The sequence below is a fragment of the Eleginops maclovinus genome, chromosome 18 (assembly GCF_036324505.1).
Source record: "Eleginops maclovinus isolate JMC-PN-2008 ecotype Puerto Natales chromosome 18, JC_Emac_rtc_rv5, whole genome shotgun sequence".
Lineage (NCBI taxonomy): Eukaryota > Metazoa > Chordata > Actinopteri > Perciformes > Eleginopidae > Eleginops > Eleginops maclovinus.
The window spans coordinates 149,401-167,007 of record NC_086366.1 but is presented as its reverse complement, the minus strand read 5'-3'; the positions used below and the strand labels follow the sequence as shown (position 1 = coordinate 167,007).

The 17,607-nt window shown below is 41.8% G+C and overlaps 1 protein-coding gene across 1 annotated transcript in view; it reads right to left on the bottom strand.

Moving 5' to 3' along the window:
* LOC134880178 (diacylglycerol kinase delta-like) overlaps positions 1-17,607 on the bottom strand; it is a 42,502-nt gene that overhangs the window by 9,465 nt on the left and 15,430 nt on the right. The window contains exons 8-24 of the mRNA XM_063906932.1: positions 17,348-17,450; positions 17,020-17,182; positions 15,336-15,444; positions 14,990-15,129; positions 9,355-9,433; positions 9,123-9,217; positions 8,924-9,023; positions 8,190-8,469; positions 3,761-3,883; positions 3,359-3,481; positions 3,171-3,243; positions 2,716-2,826; positions 2,405-2,501; positions 2,070-2,177; positions 1,830-1,990; positions 1,732-1,763; positions 1,363-1,430 (exon numbers count right to left, since the gene is read on the bottom strand). Of these exons, the coding sequence (XP_063763002.1) occupies positions 1,363-1,430; positions 1,732-1,763; positions 1,830-1,990; positions 2,070-2,177; positions 2,405-2,501; positions 2,716-2,826; positions 3,171-3,243; positions 3,359-3,481; positions 3,761-3,883; positions 8,190-8,469; positions 8,924-9,023; positions 9,123-9,217; positions 9,355-9,433; positions 14,990-15,129; positions 15,336-15,444; positions 17,020-17,182; positions 17,348-17,450 (1,965 nt within the window). The remainder of the gene's footprint in view (positions 1-1,362; positions 1,431-1,731; positions 1,764-1,829; positions 1,991-2,069; positions 2,178-2,404; positions 2,502-2,715; positions 2,827-3,170; positions 3,244-3,358; positions 3,482-3,760; positions 3,884-8,189; positions 8,470-8,923; positions 9,024-9,122; positions 9,218-9,354; positions 9,434-14,989; positions 15,130-15,335; positions 15,445-17,019; positions 17,183-17,347; positions 17,451-17,607) is intronic.

Here is a 17,607-nt window from a genome sequence, read left to right as displayed (position 1 = left end):
AAAGGTGTAGTAAATTTTGTAGTACAGTGTGTAGAATTGTATAAAGTGTGTAGTACGGGTTTGTTATTTACAGGGGTAGGTTTGAGTCAGGGGGAAGGGTTTTAAGTGGTGAAAAGTGTGTGTCTGTGTAACGTGTATAAGTGTGTAAGAAAGGGGTAGCTTTTTATTTCAGGTGTGTAAGGGGAGTTTTAACATGTGTAGTACAGGGTAGTAGGTGTAGTAAGTGTAGTAATTGTGTAGTTTGTGTGTTAAAGGGGAGAAAGGTAAATTTTACAGGTGTATACAGTTGTAGTACAGTGGGGGTTTACTGTGTGTACAGGGGGTAAAAAAGGAATGTTTTTATACGGGGGGTTTATTACAGTGGTAGCGTGTAGTAGTTAGTGTGTGTACAGGTTATACAGTGTGTTTAAATGTTAGTACAGTGTAGTAAAGTGTGTAGTAAGTGATACAGTGTAGTACAGTGTGTAAAACGGGTGTTTTTTAAATGTGTAGTAAGTGTATAAAGTGTGTAGTACAGTGTGAAATTTTACAGGGGGTTAGTAAAGTGGTAAATGTTACAGTGTTTTAAAATTAAAGTGGGAAAAATTTGGGTACGTGTGTATAAAGTGTGTGAAAAGTGTAGTACGTGTGATACGGGTTGAGTACAGTGTTAGTACAGGTTAGTACAGTGTGTAGTAAAGTTTTTGAAGGAGTACAGGTAGTAAGTGTATAAGTGTTTTAGACAGTGTGTAGTACGTGTGTAGTCAGGTGTACGTGTGTAGTAATGTGTATTACAGTTTTAAAAACAGGTGTAGTACAGGGGTTAGTCAGTGTGAAAAGAACAGTGGTAGTACGGGTAGTCCCTTTTACAAAATACAGTGAGTTTTTAGTACGTGTGTAGTACAGTGTTAGAAGTGAGTACGTGGTGTACAGTGTTATACGTGTTACGGGTGTATTTAGTGTGTTAGTCATTTGTAGTACGTGTTAGTACAGGTAGTAAGTGTTAGTCAGTGTGTAACAAGTGTGGGTATCGTGTAGTACAGGGTGTCAAGGTGTATCGGGGTGAGAATTTTAGTTGTGTAGTACAGGTTCGACATTTGGGAGAAAGTTTTGGTACAGCGGTAGTCGTGTAGAGTGTAAAAAAGTGTGTAGTACATTTTCTTTACATGTGTTAATTGTATTAAAGGTGTAGTACAGTGTGTATACAGGTGTATACGGTGTACAGTTGCGAAACGGGGGTTACATGTGAGTAAGTGGGTTTTTAAAGGTGAAGTACATTGATACATGTGCGACAGTGTGTATGTTTTTATACAGTTATACTTCTACAGTGTGTAGTACTGTGTGTAGGGTAGACATGGCAGACTGTGCAGTACAGTGGTGTACATTGATACGTGTGTAGAAACGTGACACAGTTTTAGTACGTGTGTAGTACATGTGCATCATGTTTACATGTGAGTCAGTTTAGTACATTGGTAGTACAGTGTGAGTACGTGTGTAGTAAAATGTAGTACAGTGTGTAAAGGAGTACAGTGTGCAGACAGTGTGTGTGGTGTATACAGTGTAGACATTGCAGTAATTTTGGTATATTTATACAGTGTATACATGTGCAGTACGTTGTATACAGTTTTTAGAAAATTGTATAATTCCCCATTTGAAATTTGGTTACATGGTGTACGTGTTAGTAAAGGTGTAAAATTTTTATTCCCACCCCGGTCCGGTCTGTTTGCCCGGGTTTTTTGGGGGATCCTGAGAAAACCGGGACCTGAACCCACCCCTCCCCCCACCTAACGGACCCCCCCCCCCAAAGGGTGTTCACTGTGGGCCGGGGGGGGGGAGAAGTGTTTACGGACACGTCATTTACCACAGAAGAAGAACGGGAACTCTCTGAAGGTAGTACCTGTGCGATGCGGTGGTGCTGCAGGTTGATGACTCGGGACACGGCCATCTGCATGCTCCCGAACACAGCCACCACCTCCAGGATCTTGTCATCGAAGGAGGGGGCGGTGAACGTCTGAGAGAGAGAGCGTTATTACCTACTGGCACACACCTTACAGGAGCTACACACACCTGGAGTTTCAACGGGTTCTCACGTCGTCCTCTTTGGTTCCTCCCCAGAAGTTGGTTCCTCCGGCGTAACTCGGGATGTTCAGCACAGCGATGCCCTGCAGACTGGGGAGGGGGATGGGACGGCCGTCACACTGTACACACACACACACATACACACACAAACACACACACACACACACACACACACACACACACACACACACACACACACACACACACACACACACAGTTATGGGGAGGTCCTGGTTTAGTATTTTCTGTCTTTTTTTTACAGTGAAATATTTTTTGGAAACATCGTTTTAGGCATAAACGCGTGTGTGTGTGTGTGTATGTGTGTTTGTGTGTGTGTGCGGGTCACCTCCAGCAGAACCCGCTGCTCCAGGTTCTTGTAGGTTCTGTGCAGCAGCTCTTTGGTTCCCAGTACTCCGTACCACATCAAGTTCTTAGTTCGGCTTCTGAACATACACACACACACACACACACACACACACACACACACACACACACACACACTGTGTGTTTAAGTATACATAGTACACACATATATAATGTATATATGTGTGTATGTACTGTGTGCTGTAAGGGCTGCATACACAGTATGTCTGGCCAGCCAGGAGAGGGGGTAGCAACCCTAACAACAACAACAACAACAACAACAACAACAACAACCTGCACTTCTCGGGGTGTTCGTCTCTCTTGTTGTTGAAGTCCAAAGAGATCTTAGCGTCCAGACCGATCCCAAAGTAGTTGTTCATCACACACTTCTCTGTGTAGCAGTCCCTGTACTCACACACACACACACACACACACACACACACACACACACACACACACACACACACACACACACACACACACACACACACAGGTGAGAGACAGACAGACAGAGACAGACATTTAGAGACAAAAAGGTAGAGACAGACAGGTGAGAGACAGATAGATAGAGACAGACAGAGACAGACATTTAGATACAGACATTTAGAGGCAGACAAGTGAGAGACAGACAGGTAGAGACAGACAGGTAGAGACAGACAGGTGAGAGACAGACAGGTAGAGACAGACAGATAGAGACAGACAGGTAGAGAGACAGATAGAGACAGACAGGTAGAAACAGACAGACTCACATGTTCTCAGGGTCAAAGCTGAATGGGTCAGCGTTCACGAACAGACGACTGATAACAGAGCTGCTGGAGAGACCTGCACACACACACACACACACACACACACACACACACACACACACACACACACACACACCGTTAGACTTGTAGGTTGTCATGGTAACACATCTCACTTCCTGATTGGTGCTCACCTGGATAGAGGATCTTTGAGTTCAGCATGTTCTCCCTACTTCCTGTCTGCACAGGAAGTGATGAAGAGCTGCCAGTAGACAGGAAGCCTTTACTGATCAGTTTCTCACAAGGCGTCTTACTCACTGCATACAGATAGGTACAGACAGACAGACAAGTACAGACAGACAGGTCAGTATCTGGACTGTTTTACTCGAAGGTCGTCTTTGCATCTTCCTGAAGAACAATCAGAGCTCCAGGGAGGTTTAAAAAACGGATGAATACAGCCGATACTGTACACTATCAGAATCAGTACCAGAAACAGTATCAGAACCAGTGTCAGTGTCTGAACCAGGACCAGTGTCAGAACCCGTATCAGAACCGGTACCAGTGTCAGTACCAGTTTCAGGACCAGTGTGACTGACCTCTGTGGGACCTCTTGGCACTGCAGGACGACTGCAGAGACATCTTATCCTCCTCTTCCTCCTCCATCAGACCCTCCTCCCCCCCGAGAGAGAACCGGGTCTGAGAGTTCTGCTCGTCCACCGCTGGGAACAACAAACCAGAGGTCACTAGAACCAAACGTTTATCACGCATCATGTTAATAACACGCATCATGTTTATCACGCATCATGTTTATAACACGCCTCATGTTTATCACGCATCATGTTTATAACACGCATCATGTTTATCACACACATCATGTTTATAACACGCCTCATGTTTATCAAGCATCATGTTTATCACGCATCATGTTTATAACACGCGTCATGTCAATAACACGCGTCATGTTAATAACACGCGTCATGTTTATCACGCATCATGTTTATAACACACATCATGTTTATCAAGCATCATGTTTATCACGCATCATGTTTATCACGCATCATGTTTATCACGCATCATGTTTATCACGCATCATGTTTATAACACACATCATGTTTATCAAGCATCATGTTTATCACGCGTCATGTTTATCACGCATCATGTTTATCACGCATCATGTTTATCAAGCATCATGTTTATCACGCATCATGTTTATAACACACATCATGTTTATCAAGCATCATGTTTATCACGCGTCATGTTTATCACGCATCATGTTTATCACGCATCATGTTTATCACGCATCATGTTTATCACGCATCATGTTTATCAAGCATCATGTTTATCACGCATCATGTTTATAACACACATCATGTTTATCAAGCATCATGTTTATCACGCGTCATGTTTATCACGCATCATGTTTATCACGCATCATGTTTATCACGCATCATGTTCATCACGCATCATGTTTATCACGCATCATGTTTATCACGCATCATGTTTATCACGCATCATGTTTATCACGCGTCATGTTTATCACGCATCATGTTTATCACGCATCATGTTTATCACGCATCATGTTTATCACGCATCATGTTTATCAAGCATCATGTTTATCACGCATCATGTTTATAACACACATCATGTTTATCAAGCATCATGTTTATCACGCGTCATGTTTATCACGCATCATGTTTATCACGCATCATGTTTATCACGCATCATGTTCATCACGCATCATGTTCATCACGCATCATGTTTATCACGCATCATGTTTATCACGCATCATGTTTATAACACGCGTCATGTTAATAACACGCATCATGTTAATAACACGCGTCATGTCAATAACACGCATCATGTTAATAACACGCGTCATGTCAATAACACGCATCATGTTAATAACACGCGTCATGTTAATAACACACATCATGTTAATAACACGCGTCATGTTAATAACACGCATCATGTTAATAACACGCGTCATGTCAATAACACGCGTCATGTTAATAACACGCATCATGTTAATAACACGCGTCATGTTAATAACACACATCATGTTAATAACACGCGTCATGTTAATAACACGCATCATGTTAATAACACGCGTCATGTCAATAACACGCGTCATGTTAATAACACGCATCATGTTAATAACACGCGTCATGTCAATAACACGCGTCATGTTAATAACACGCGTCATGTTAATAACACGCATCATGTTTATCACGCGTCATGTTAATAACACGCCTCATGTTAATAACACGCGTCATGTTTATCACGCGTCATGTTAATAACATGCGTCATGTTAATAACACGCGTCATGTTAATAACATGCGTCATGTTAATAACACGCTTCATGTTTATCACGCGTCATGTTAATAACACGCCTCATGTTAATAACACGCGTCATGTTAATAACACGCATCATGTTAATAACACGCGTCATGTCAATAACACGCGTCATGTTAATAACACGCATCATGTTTATCACGCGTCATGTTAATAACACGCCTCATGTTAATAACACGCGTCATGTTAATAACATGCGTCATGTTAATAACACGCATCATGTTTATCACGCGTCATGTTAATAACACGCGTCATGTTAATAACATGCGTCATGTTTATCACGCGTCATGTTTATCACGCATCATGTTTATCACGCATCATGTTAATAACACGCCTCATGTTAATAACACGCGTCATGTTAATAACACCATCATGTTAATAACACGCATCATGTTAATAACACGCCTCATGTTAATAACACGCGTCATGTTAATAACATGCGTCATGTCAATAACACGCGTCATGTTAATAACACGCGTCATGTTAATAACACCATCATGTTTATAACACGCATCATGTTTATAACACGCGTCATGTTAATAACACGCGTCATGTTAATAACATGCGTCATGTCAATAACACGCGTCATGTTAATAACACCATCATGTTTATCACGCATCATGTTTATAACACGCGTCATGTTAATAACACGCGTCATGTTAATAACATGCGTCATGTCAATAACACGCGTCATGTTAATAACACGCGTCATGTTAATAACACCATCATGTTTATCACGCATCATGTTTATAACACGCGTCATGTTAATAACACGCGTCATGTTAATAACATGCGTCATGTCAATAACACGCGTCATGTTAATAACACCATCATGTTTATAACACGCGTCATGTCAATAACACGCATCATGTTAATAACACGCGTCATGTTTATAACACCATCATGTTAATAACACGCGTCATGTTAATAACACGCGTCATGTTAATAACACCATCATGTTTATAACACGCGTCATGTCAATAACACGCATCATGTTAATAACACGCGTCATGTTAATAACACGCGTCATGTTTATAACACCATCATGTTAATAACACGCGTCATGTTAATAACACGCGTCATGTTAATAACACCATCATGTTTATAACACGCGTCATGTTAATAACACGCGTCATGTTAATAACACGCCTCATGTTAATAACACGCGTCATGTTTATCACGCGTCATGTCAATAACACGCCTCATGTTAATAACACGCGTCATGTCAATAACACGCATCATGTTCATAACATGCATCATGTGAATAACACGCGTCATGTTAACAACACGCGTCATGTCAATAACACGCGTCATGTCAATAACACGTGTCATGTCAATAACACGCGTCATGTTAATAACACGCGTCATGTTTATCTTGCGTCATGTTAATAACACGCGTCATGTTAATAACACGCGTCATGTTAATAACACGCGTCATGTTAATAACACGCGTCATGTCAATAACACTCGCATGTTCATAACACGTGTTTATCAAGGACTCTGTGTCGTGAGCTGTCTCACCTCTCGATGTGTGATGACCTGTCTCACTTCTCTCTCTGTGTGATGAACTGTCTCCCCTCTCTCTCTGTGTGATGAACTGTCTCACCTCTCTCTCTGTGTGATGAACTGTCTCACCTCTCTCTCTGTGTGATGAACTGTCTCACCTCTCTCTCTGTGTGATGAACTGTCTCCCCTCTCTCTCTGTGTGATGAACTGTCTCACCTCTCTCTCTGTGTGATGAACTGTCTCACCTCTCTCTCTGTGTGATGAACTGTCTCACCTCTCTCTCTGTGTGATGAACTGTCTCACCTCTCTCTCTGTGTGATGAACTGTCTCACTTCTCTCTCTGTGTGATGAGCTGTCTCCCATCTCTCTCGGTGTGTGATGACCTGTCTCACCTCTCGATGTGTGATGACCTGTCTCACTTCTCTCTCTGTGTGATGAATTGTCTCACCTCTCTTGGTGTGTGATGACCTGTGTCAGCTCTCTCTGTGTTTGATGACCTGTCTCACCTCTCTCAGTGTGTGATGACCTGTCTCACCTCTTGATGTGTGATGACCTGTCTCACTTCTCTCTCTGTGTGATGAACTGTCTCACCTCTCTTGGTGTGTGATGACCTGTCTCAATTCTCTCTCTGTGATTGATGACCTGTCTCACTTCTCTCTCTGTGTGATGAACTGTCTCACCTCTCTTGGTGTGTGATGAACTGTCTCAATTCTCTCTCTGTGTTTGATGACCTGTCTCACCTCTCGATGTGTGATGAACTGTCTCACCTCTCGATGTGTGATGAACTGTGTCACTTCTCTCTCTGTGTGATGACCTGTCTCAATTCTCTCTCTGTGTTTGATGACCTGTCTCACCTCTCGATGTGTGATGACCTGTCTCACTTCTCTCTCTGTGTGATGAACTGCCTCAATTCTCTCTCTGTGTGATGAACTGTCTCCCCTCTCTCGGTGTTTGATGACCTGTCTCACCTCTCCATGTGTGATGACCTGTCTCACTTCTCTCTCTGTGTGATGAACTGTCTCCCCTCTCTCGGTGTTTGATGACCTGTCTCACCTCTCCATGTGTGATGACCTGTCTCACTTCTCTCTCTGTGTGATGAACTGTCTCACCTCTCTTGGTGTGTGATGACCTGTCTCAGCTCTCTCAGTGTGTGATGACCTGTCTTACCTCTCTCGGTGTGCTCGATGACCTGTCTGATGGCCTTCTTCAGGCTGTTGGCTCTCAGCATCAGCTGCTCTCGGGGTTTGAAGATGGCAGCTGCAGCGCTGGTCCTCGGGGAGCAGTGAGGAGGAGGATGATGAAGATTAAGATGATGAAGAGGAGGCAGATCTCCCTCCTCCTCCTCAGCGATGGTGGGGGGAGGGGCCGGGTGGGGTGGGGGAGAGGCCTGAGACTCCTCACTCAGAGTCTTCAGCAGCGAGTCCAGCTTCTCCTTCAACACAACACACTGACAACCACAACATGACTCAGCACATTTATAGGGTTAGAGTTTATATATATTATATATACTGTATATATATATATACTGTATATATATATACAGTATATATATACTGTATATATATATACTGTATATATATATACAGTATATATATACTGTATATATATACTGTATATATATATACAGTATATATATATACAGTATATACTGTATATATATATATACAGTATATACTGTATATATATATATACAGTATATACTGTATATATATATATATATATATACAGTTTATATATATATATATATATAAACTGTATATATATATATATATAAACTGTATTTATATACATATATATATATGTATATAAATACAGTATATATATATATATATATATATATATATATATATATATATTATATATACTGTATAGCAGTAAAGGTATCAAATATAGAACAGTACCTTTTTGCTCATGGCCTCGGACTCCTCTGAGCTTTCTCTGTTCTTTTCATAAGCTTTACCAACCCGAGCCACAAAGTCCTTTACCGTTTCACACAGAACCCTGAGGACACACACATTATACAGCATGTTATATAGACAGACAGACAGACAGACAGACATACAGACAGACAGACAGACAGACAGACAGACAGGCAGGTACCTGGCAGAGGAGATGACCACAGAGTGCTGGTCTGAGGTCAGGATCTTGGACAGGTGAGCTGCCACTGAGTCCTCGTAGGTGAGAATCTCCTGTACCTGAGGCACAGGGTCTTTATAAATACTGGCACATGATGAGCTATAAGAATAACCGGCACCATGTTTACGGATAACACACAACAGCACGCTCAACGTGACCGCTTCCTGTGACCAGCAGGAAGTGATGTCATGGTTACCTCTGAGTCATCGCTGCAGTCCACTGTGGAGGCTGAGTGTTGCTGTGGAAACTTGGTCTCATAGACCATAATACTCCACCTGCAGGAGAGACAGACAGTTACCTGTCTCACATGCTACCTGTCTCACATGTTACCTGTCTCACATATTATCTGTCTCACATATTATCTGTCTCACATATTATCTGTCTCACATGTTACCTGTCTCACATGTTACCTGTCTCACATGTTACCTGTCTCACATATTATCTGTCTCACATATTATCTGTCTCACATGCTACCTGTCTCACATGTTACCTGTCTCACATATTATCTGTCTCACATATTATCTGTCTCACATGTTACCTGTCTCACATATTATCTGTCTCACATGTTACCTGTCTCACATGTTACCTGTCTCACATATTATCTCTCTCACATGTTACCTGTCTCACATATTATCAATCTCACATGTTACCTGTCTCACATATTATCTATCTCACATGTTATCTGTCTCACATGTTACCTCTCTCACATGTTACCTGTCTCACATGTTACCTGTCTCACATATTATCTGTCTCACATATTTTTTGTCTCACATGTTACCTGTCTCACATGTTATCTGTCTCACATATTATCTGTCTCATATGTTACCTGTCTCACATGCTACCTGTCTCACATATTATCTGTCTCACATGCTACCTGTCTCACATATTATCTGTCTCACATATTATCTGTCTCACATGTTACCTGTCTCACATATTATCTGTCTCACATATTATCTGTCTCACATGTTACCTGTCTCACATGCTACCTGTCTCACATGTTACCTGTCTCACATATTACCTGTCTCACATATTATCTGTCTCACATGTTACCTGTCTCACATATTATCTGTCTCACATGTTACCTGTCTCACATATTATCTCTCTCACATGTTACCTGTCTCACATATTATCTGTCTCACATATTATCTGTCTCACATGTTACCTGTCTCACATATTATCTGTCTCACATATTATCTGTCTCACATGTTACCTGTCTCACATATTAACTGTCTCACATATTATCTGTCGCACATGTTTATCTTCTCACATGTTTACCTGTCCTCACATTTACCTCCTCACATATTATCTCTCTAACATGTTACCTTTCTCACATTTATATCAATCTCACATATTATCTATCTCACATGTTACCTGTCTCACGCTGTTTATCTGTCTCAGCGCTTGTACCATCTCTCACATGTTACCTGTCTCTCATGTTTACCTGTCTCACATATTATCTGTCTCACATAGTTTTTTGTCTCCATGTTACCTGTACCCCCCTCACAGTTATCTGTCGCACATATTAACCTGTCTCATATTTACCTGTCTCACATGTTTACCTGGTCACACATATTACCTGTCCCACATATATTCTCACCTCACATGTTTACCTGTCTCTCATGTATCGTCATCCCATGTTTACCTCCCTCTCTCACAGGTAACCTGTCTCACATGTTATCTGTCTCACATATAATCTGTCTCACATGTTACCTGTATCACATATTATCTGTCTCACATATTATCTGTCTCACATGTTACCTGTCTCACATATTATCTGTCTCACATGTTATCTGTCTCACATGTTATCTGTCTCACATGTTACCTGTCTCACATATTATCTGTCTCACATATTATCTGTCGCACATATTATCTGTCTCACATGTTACCTGTCTCACATGTTACCTGTCTCACATATTATCTCTCTCACATGTTACCTGTCTCACATATTATCAATCTCACATATTATCTATCTCACATGTTACCTGTCTCACATGTTATCTGTCTCACATGTTACCTCTCTCACATGTTACCTGTCTCACAAGTTACCTGTCTCACATATTATCTGTCTCACATATTTTTTTGTCTCACATGTTACCTGTCTCACATGTTATCTGTCTCACATATTACCTGTCTCATATGTTACCTGTCTCACATGTTACCTGTCTCACATATTACCTGTCTCACATATTATCTCTCTCACATGTTACCTGTCTCACATGTTATCTGTCTCACATGTTACCTCTCTCACATGTTACCTGTCTCACATGTTACCTGTCTCACATATTATCTGTCTCACATATTTTTTGTCTCACATGTTACCTGTCTCACATGTTATCTGTCTCACATATTATCTGTCTCATATGTTACCTGTCTCACATGTTACCTGTCTCACATATTATCTGTCTCACATATTATTTGTCTCACATGTTACCTGTCTCACATGTTACCTGTCTCACATATTATCTGTCTCATATGTTACCTGTCTCACATATTATCTGTCTCACATATTATCTGTCTCACATGTTACCTGTCTCACATGTTACCTGTCTCACATATTATCTCTCTCACATGTTATCTGTCTCACATGTTACCTGTCTCACATATTATCTGTCTCACATATTATCTGTCTCACATGTTACCTGTCTCACATATTATCTCTCTCACATGTTATCTGTCTCACATGTTACCTGTCTCACATATTATCTGTCTCACATATTATCTCTCTCACATATTATCTGTCTCACATATTATCTGTCTCACATGTTACCTGTCTCACATATTATCTGTCTCACATATTATCTGTCTCACATGTTACCTGTCTCACATGTTACCTCTCTCACATGTTACCTCTCTCACATGTTACCTGTCTCACATGTTACCTGTCTCACATATTATCTGTCTCACATATTATCTGTCTCACATGTTACCTGTCTCACATATTATCTCTCTCACATGTTATCTGTCTCACATGTTACCTGTCTCACATATTATCTGTCTCACATATTATCTCTCTCACATATTATCTGTCTCACATATTATCTGTCTCACATGTTACCTGTCTCACATATTATCTCTCTCACATATTATCTCTCTCACATATTATCTGTCTCACATATTATCTGTCTCACATGTTACCTGTCTCACATATTATCTGTCTCACATATTATCTGTCTCACATGTTACCTCTCTCACATATTATCTGTCTCACATGTTACCTGTCTCACATGTTATCTGTCTCACATGTTACCTGTCTCACATGTTACCTGTCTCACATATTATCTGTCTCACATGTTACCTGTCTCACATATTATCTGTCTCACATATTATCTGTCTCACGTTATCTCTCTCACATGTTACCTGTCTCACATATTATCTGTCTCACATATTATCTGTCTCACATGTTACCTGTCTCACATGTTACCTGTCTCACATATTATCTCTCTCACATATTATCTGTCTCACATGTTACCTGTCTCACATGTTACCTGTCTCACATATTATCTCTCTCACATGTTACCTGTCTCACATATTATCTGTCTCACATGTTATCTGTCTCACATGTTACCTCTCTCACATGTACCTGTCTCACATGTTACCTGTCTCACATATTATCTGTCTCACATATTACCTGTCTCACATATTATCTCTCTCACATGTTACCTGTCTCACATGTTATCTGTCTCACATGTTACCTCTCTCACATGTTACCTGTCTCACATGTTACCTGTCTCACATATTATCTGTCTCACATATTTTTTGTCTCACATGTTACCTGTCTCACATGTTATCTGTCTCACATATTATCTGTCTCATATGTTACCTGTCTCACATGTTACCTGTCTCACATATTATCTGTCTCACATATTATTTGTCTCACATGTTACCTGTCTCACATATTATCTGTCTCATATGTTACCTGTCTCACATATTATCTGTCTCACATGTTATCTGTCTCACATGTTACCTGTCTCACATATTATCTGTCTCACATATTATCTGTCTCACATGTTACCTGTCTCACATATTATCTCTCTCACATGTTATCTGTCTCACATGTTACCTGTCTCACATATTATCTGTCTCACATATTATCTCTCTCACATATTATCTGTCTCACATATTATCTGTCTCACATGTTACCTGTCTCACATATTATCTGTCTCACATATTATCTGTCTCACATGTTACCTGTCTCACATGTTACCTCTCTCACATGTTACCTCTCTCACATGTTACCTGTCTCACATGTTACCTGTCTCACATATTATCTGTCTCACATATTATCTGTCTCACATGTTACCTGTCTCACATATTATCTGTCTCACATATATCTGTCTCACATGTTACCTGTCTCACATATTATCTGTCTCACATATTATCTGTCTCACATGTTACCTGTCTCACATGTTACCTCTCTCACATGTTACCTCTCTCACATGTTACCTGTCTCACATGTTACCTGTCTCACATGTTACCTCTCTCACATGTTACCTCTCTCACATATTATCTGTCTCACATATTATCTGTCTCACATATTATCTGTCTCACATGTTACCTCTCTCACATATTATCTGTCTCACATGTTACCTGTCTCACATGTTATCTGTCTCACATGTTACCTGTCTCACATGTTACCTGTCTCACATATTATCTCTCTCACATGTTACCTGTCTCACATATTATCTGTCTCACATATTATCTGTCTCACATGTTATCTCTCTCACATGTTACCTGTCTCACATATTATCTGTCTCACATATTATCTGTCTCACATGTTACCTGTCTCACATATTATCTGTCTCACATATTATCTGTCTCACATATTATCTGTCTCACATGTTATCTCTCTCACATGTTACCTGTCTCACATATTATCTGTCTCACATATTATCTGTCTCACATGTTACCTGTCTCACATATTATCTGTCTCACATATTATCTGTCTCACATGTTACCTGTCTCACATATTATCTCTCTCACATGTTACCTGTCTCACATATTATCTGTCTCACATATTATCTGTCTCACATGTTACCTGTCTCACATATTATCTCTCTCACATGTTACCTGTCTCACATATTATCTGTCTCACATATTATCTGTCTCACATGTTACCTCTCTCACGTATTATCTGTCTCACATGTTTCCTGTCTCACATGTTACCTTCTCACATGTTATCTGTCTCACATGTTACCTGTCTCACATATTATCTGTCTCACATATTATCTGTCTCACATGTTACCTGTCTCACATATTATCTCTCTCACATGTTATCTGTCTCACATGTTACCTGTCTCACATATTATCTGTCTCACATATTATCTCTCTCACATATTATCTGTCTCACATATTATCTGTCTCACATGTTACCTGTCTCACATATTATCTGTCTCACATATTATCTGTCTCACATGTTACCTCTCTCACATATTATCTGTCTCACATGTTACCTGTCTCACATGTTATCTGTCTCACATGTTACCTGTCTCACATGTTACCTGTCTCACATATTATCTCTCTCACATGTTACCTGTCTCACATATTATCTGTCTCACATATTATCTGTCTCACGTTATCTCTCTCACATGTTACCTGTCTCACATATTATCTGTCTCACATATTATCTGTCTCACATGTTACCTGTCTCACATGTTACCTGTCTCACATATTATCTCTCTCACATGTTACCTGTCTCACATATTATCTGTCTCACATATTATCTGTCTCACATGTTACCTCTCTCACATATTATCTGTCTCACATGTTTCCTGTCTCACATGTTACCTTCTCACATATTACCCGTCTCACATGTTAACTGTCTCACATTTTACCTGTCTAACATCTTGGTGCTGGCTCTCTCCAGTTTTTCCAGGATCTGAGGCAGTTGCGTGTCGTCGTCGCAGGCTGAACCCCAACCCAGAACCCGGGCCAGATCGTTCCCGGTGCCCAGAGGAAGAACCCCCAGCTGACACTGGAACAACAAAAACAATAACAACATCTGATTAGTAAAAATGCTGAGTCATGCTTTGTCAGGTCTGTCTTTTGATGGCTTGCTTTCTGAATCAGAGTTATGCTAACATGTTATCATGTAGCTACTGATGAGGAGCTTTGATCCTGAGTTTGTCGTCATCACATTGTCTCTGCGTTCACAGCAAACAGCAAAGGAATGAGTCCTACCTGTTTGTGCAGCGTCAGAGCGTCGATGTCAGACAGAACCCAGCCGACGCTGCCGTCCCCTCCACACACCAGGATCCTGAAGGTGTCAAACTTCTGGAACAGACGCAGACTGACACACACACACACGCACACACACACAGTCCCCTCATTTAGCATGAACCTTATCCAATGATAAATAAAGAGCAGTTTCCGCTCAACTCCAACAACACATGTCCAACCACGAGTTCTATGAACCCCTTCAATCTGGCTTCAGACCACCACAGCCTGAGACTGCCCTCGTCAAAATCACAAATGACCTCTTCAATGCATCTGATTCCGTCCTCATCAGTATTCTCATCCTCATGGACCTCTCCTCGCCTTCGATAGTATATACCACACTATCTTCCTCAGCCGCTGTCTGACCACCTTGGGCTCAGTGACACAGCTCTTGCCTGGTTCGAGTCCTACCTCTCGAGCCGACAACACTTTGTCACCATCAGTGACTGCAGCTCACCATCAGCCCCTGTCAACCAAGGTGTACCTCAAGGGTCTATGCTTGGACCCCTCCTCTTCACCATCTATATTCTCCCACTTGGTCAAATCATCCGCCACCATGGTCTCAACTTCCATTCACACACTGATGACACACAGCTCTATCTCTGCACAAACCCTCCACTCAACTCCCCCCTCAATCCCTTATCAACTGCCTACAGGACATCAAACACTGGATGTCGTCAAACCTACTCAAACTCAACAGCACAAAAACAGCTCATGGTTGTGGCTCCCAAGTCACAACTCCGGAAGGTTGGAGATCTGCTCCCCCCCTTGGACGTGCTCCATCTCTCCATCCCCTGAAGTCCGCCACCTGGGGTTCATCCTGGACACAACCCTCTCCTTCCAGGCTCACATCAAATCGGTCACTAAATCTGCTTTTTATCATCCTAAAACATCTCCCGACTCCGGCCTTCACTCTCCGACTCTGTGGCAGAAACGCTCATCCCCGCCTTCATCACGTCCCGATTCGACTACTGCAATGGGGTCCTCTCCGGGGTTCCTAGCAAAACCCTGGAAAGCCTCCAGCATGTCATTAACTCTGCCGCCAGAGTTCTCACCCACACCAAACCATGACAGCACATCACCCCCACCCTCATCCATCTTCACTGACTCCCGATCAAGTCCCGGATAACTTTCAAAACCCTCCTCCTCACCTGCAAGTCTCTCCATTGCCTTGCTCCACAGTACTTATTAGACCTACTCCATCCCTACACCCCTACACGGAGACGGCGGTCTTCGGACACGGGCCTTTTGTCTATTCCCCGCACTCGCCTCCGCACCGCTGGTGACAGGGCGTTCAGTGCTACGGCCCCCACCCTCTGGAACGCTCTTCCTGCAGAGATCCGCAATGCTGCCTCCCTGGACATCTTCAAATCCACACTAAAAACTCACCTCTATATCCTTTGGCCACAAACTCATCTTAGTCCCCCGTTCTTCTACCACAACTGCCATTTTGTTCTTTATTTTATTTGTATTTATTCTTATATTCTTTAATTTGCTCTAGTTTTTGGTTTGTTTATTTGTTTTCTGTCTGTCATCACAACATGGAAAGCGGCCTTGGATACCTAGAAAGGAGCTATATAAATTCAAATTAGTATTATTATTATTACCATGCAATGGTGTGTGTGTGTGTGTGTGTGTGTGTGTGTACCCTAGGTGTGGCCCCCCGTTCATCAGGTCGAACACCTGTGCCGGGTTCAGCAGCTGTTTGAAACGTCGCAGGAACTTCACCCCCTGGTTGTCTCCACTCTTAGAGTTCACAAAGACCAGCAGTGGACTGGTGCAGGAGGGGGGGCAGGATGCCTTCCAGAACCCTGAAACACACACACACACAGCCGTTAGCTTCCTTTTATGAGCATGTGCTATGGGAACCACAACACTGTAAGAACAACAAAAACATGCAAATAAATGTTTCTGAGAAACCGACACAGTCAAAGTGTGTGTGTGTATGTGTGTGTGTGTGTGTTGGGGGGTCTCACCGTCAGAATCGATGCTGTTCAGCGCTGTAGGGGGGATGACGGACACCTTGCACTGACCCAGAGGACATTTAGAGGACAGCTGATCTTTACAAACCGCATGCACCTGCAGGACACGATCTGCTGACTCATTTCTGTGTGGGACTCATATTGCTGACTCATGTCTGTGTAGGACTCATAATGCTGACTCATGTTTGTGGGACACATAATACTGAGTCATGTCTGTGGAGGACTCATAATGCTGAACCATGTCTGTGTAGGAC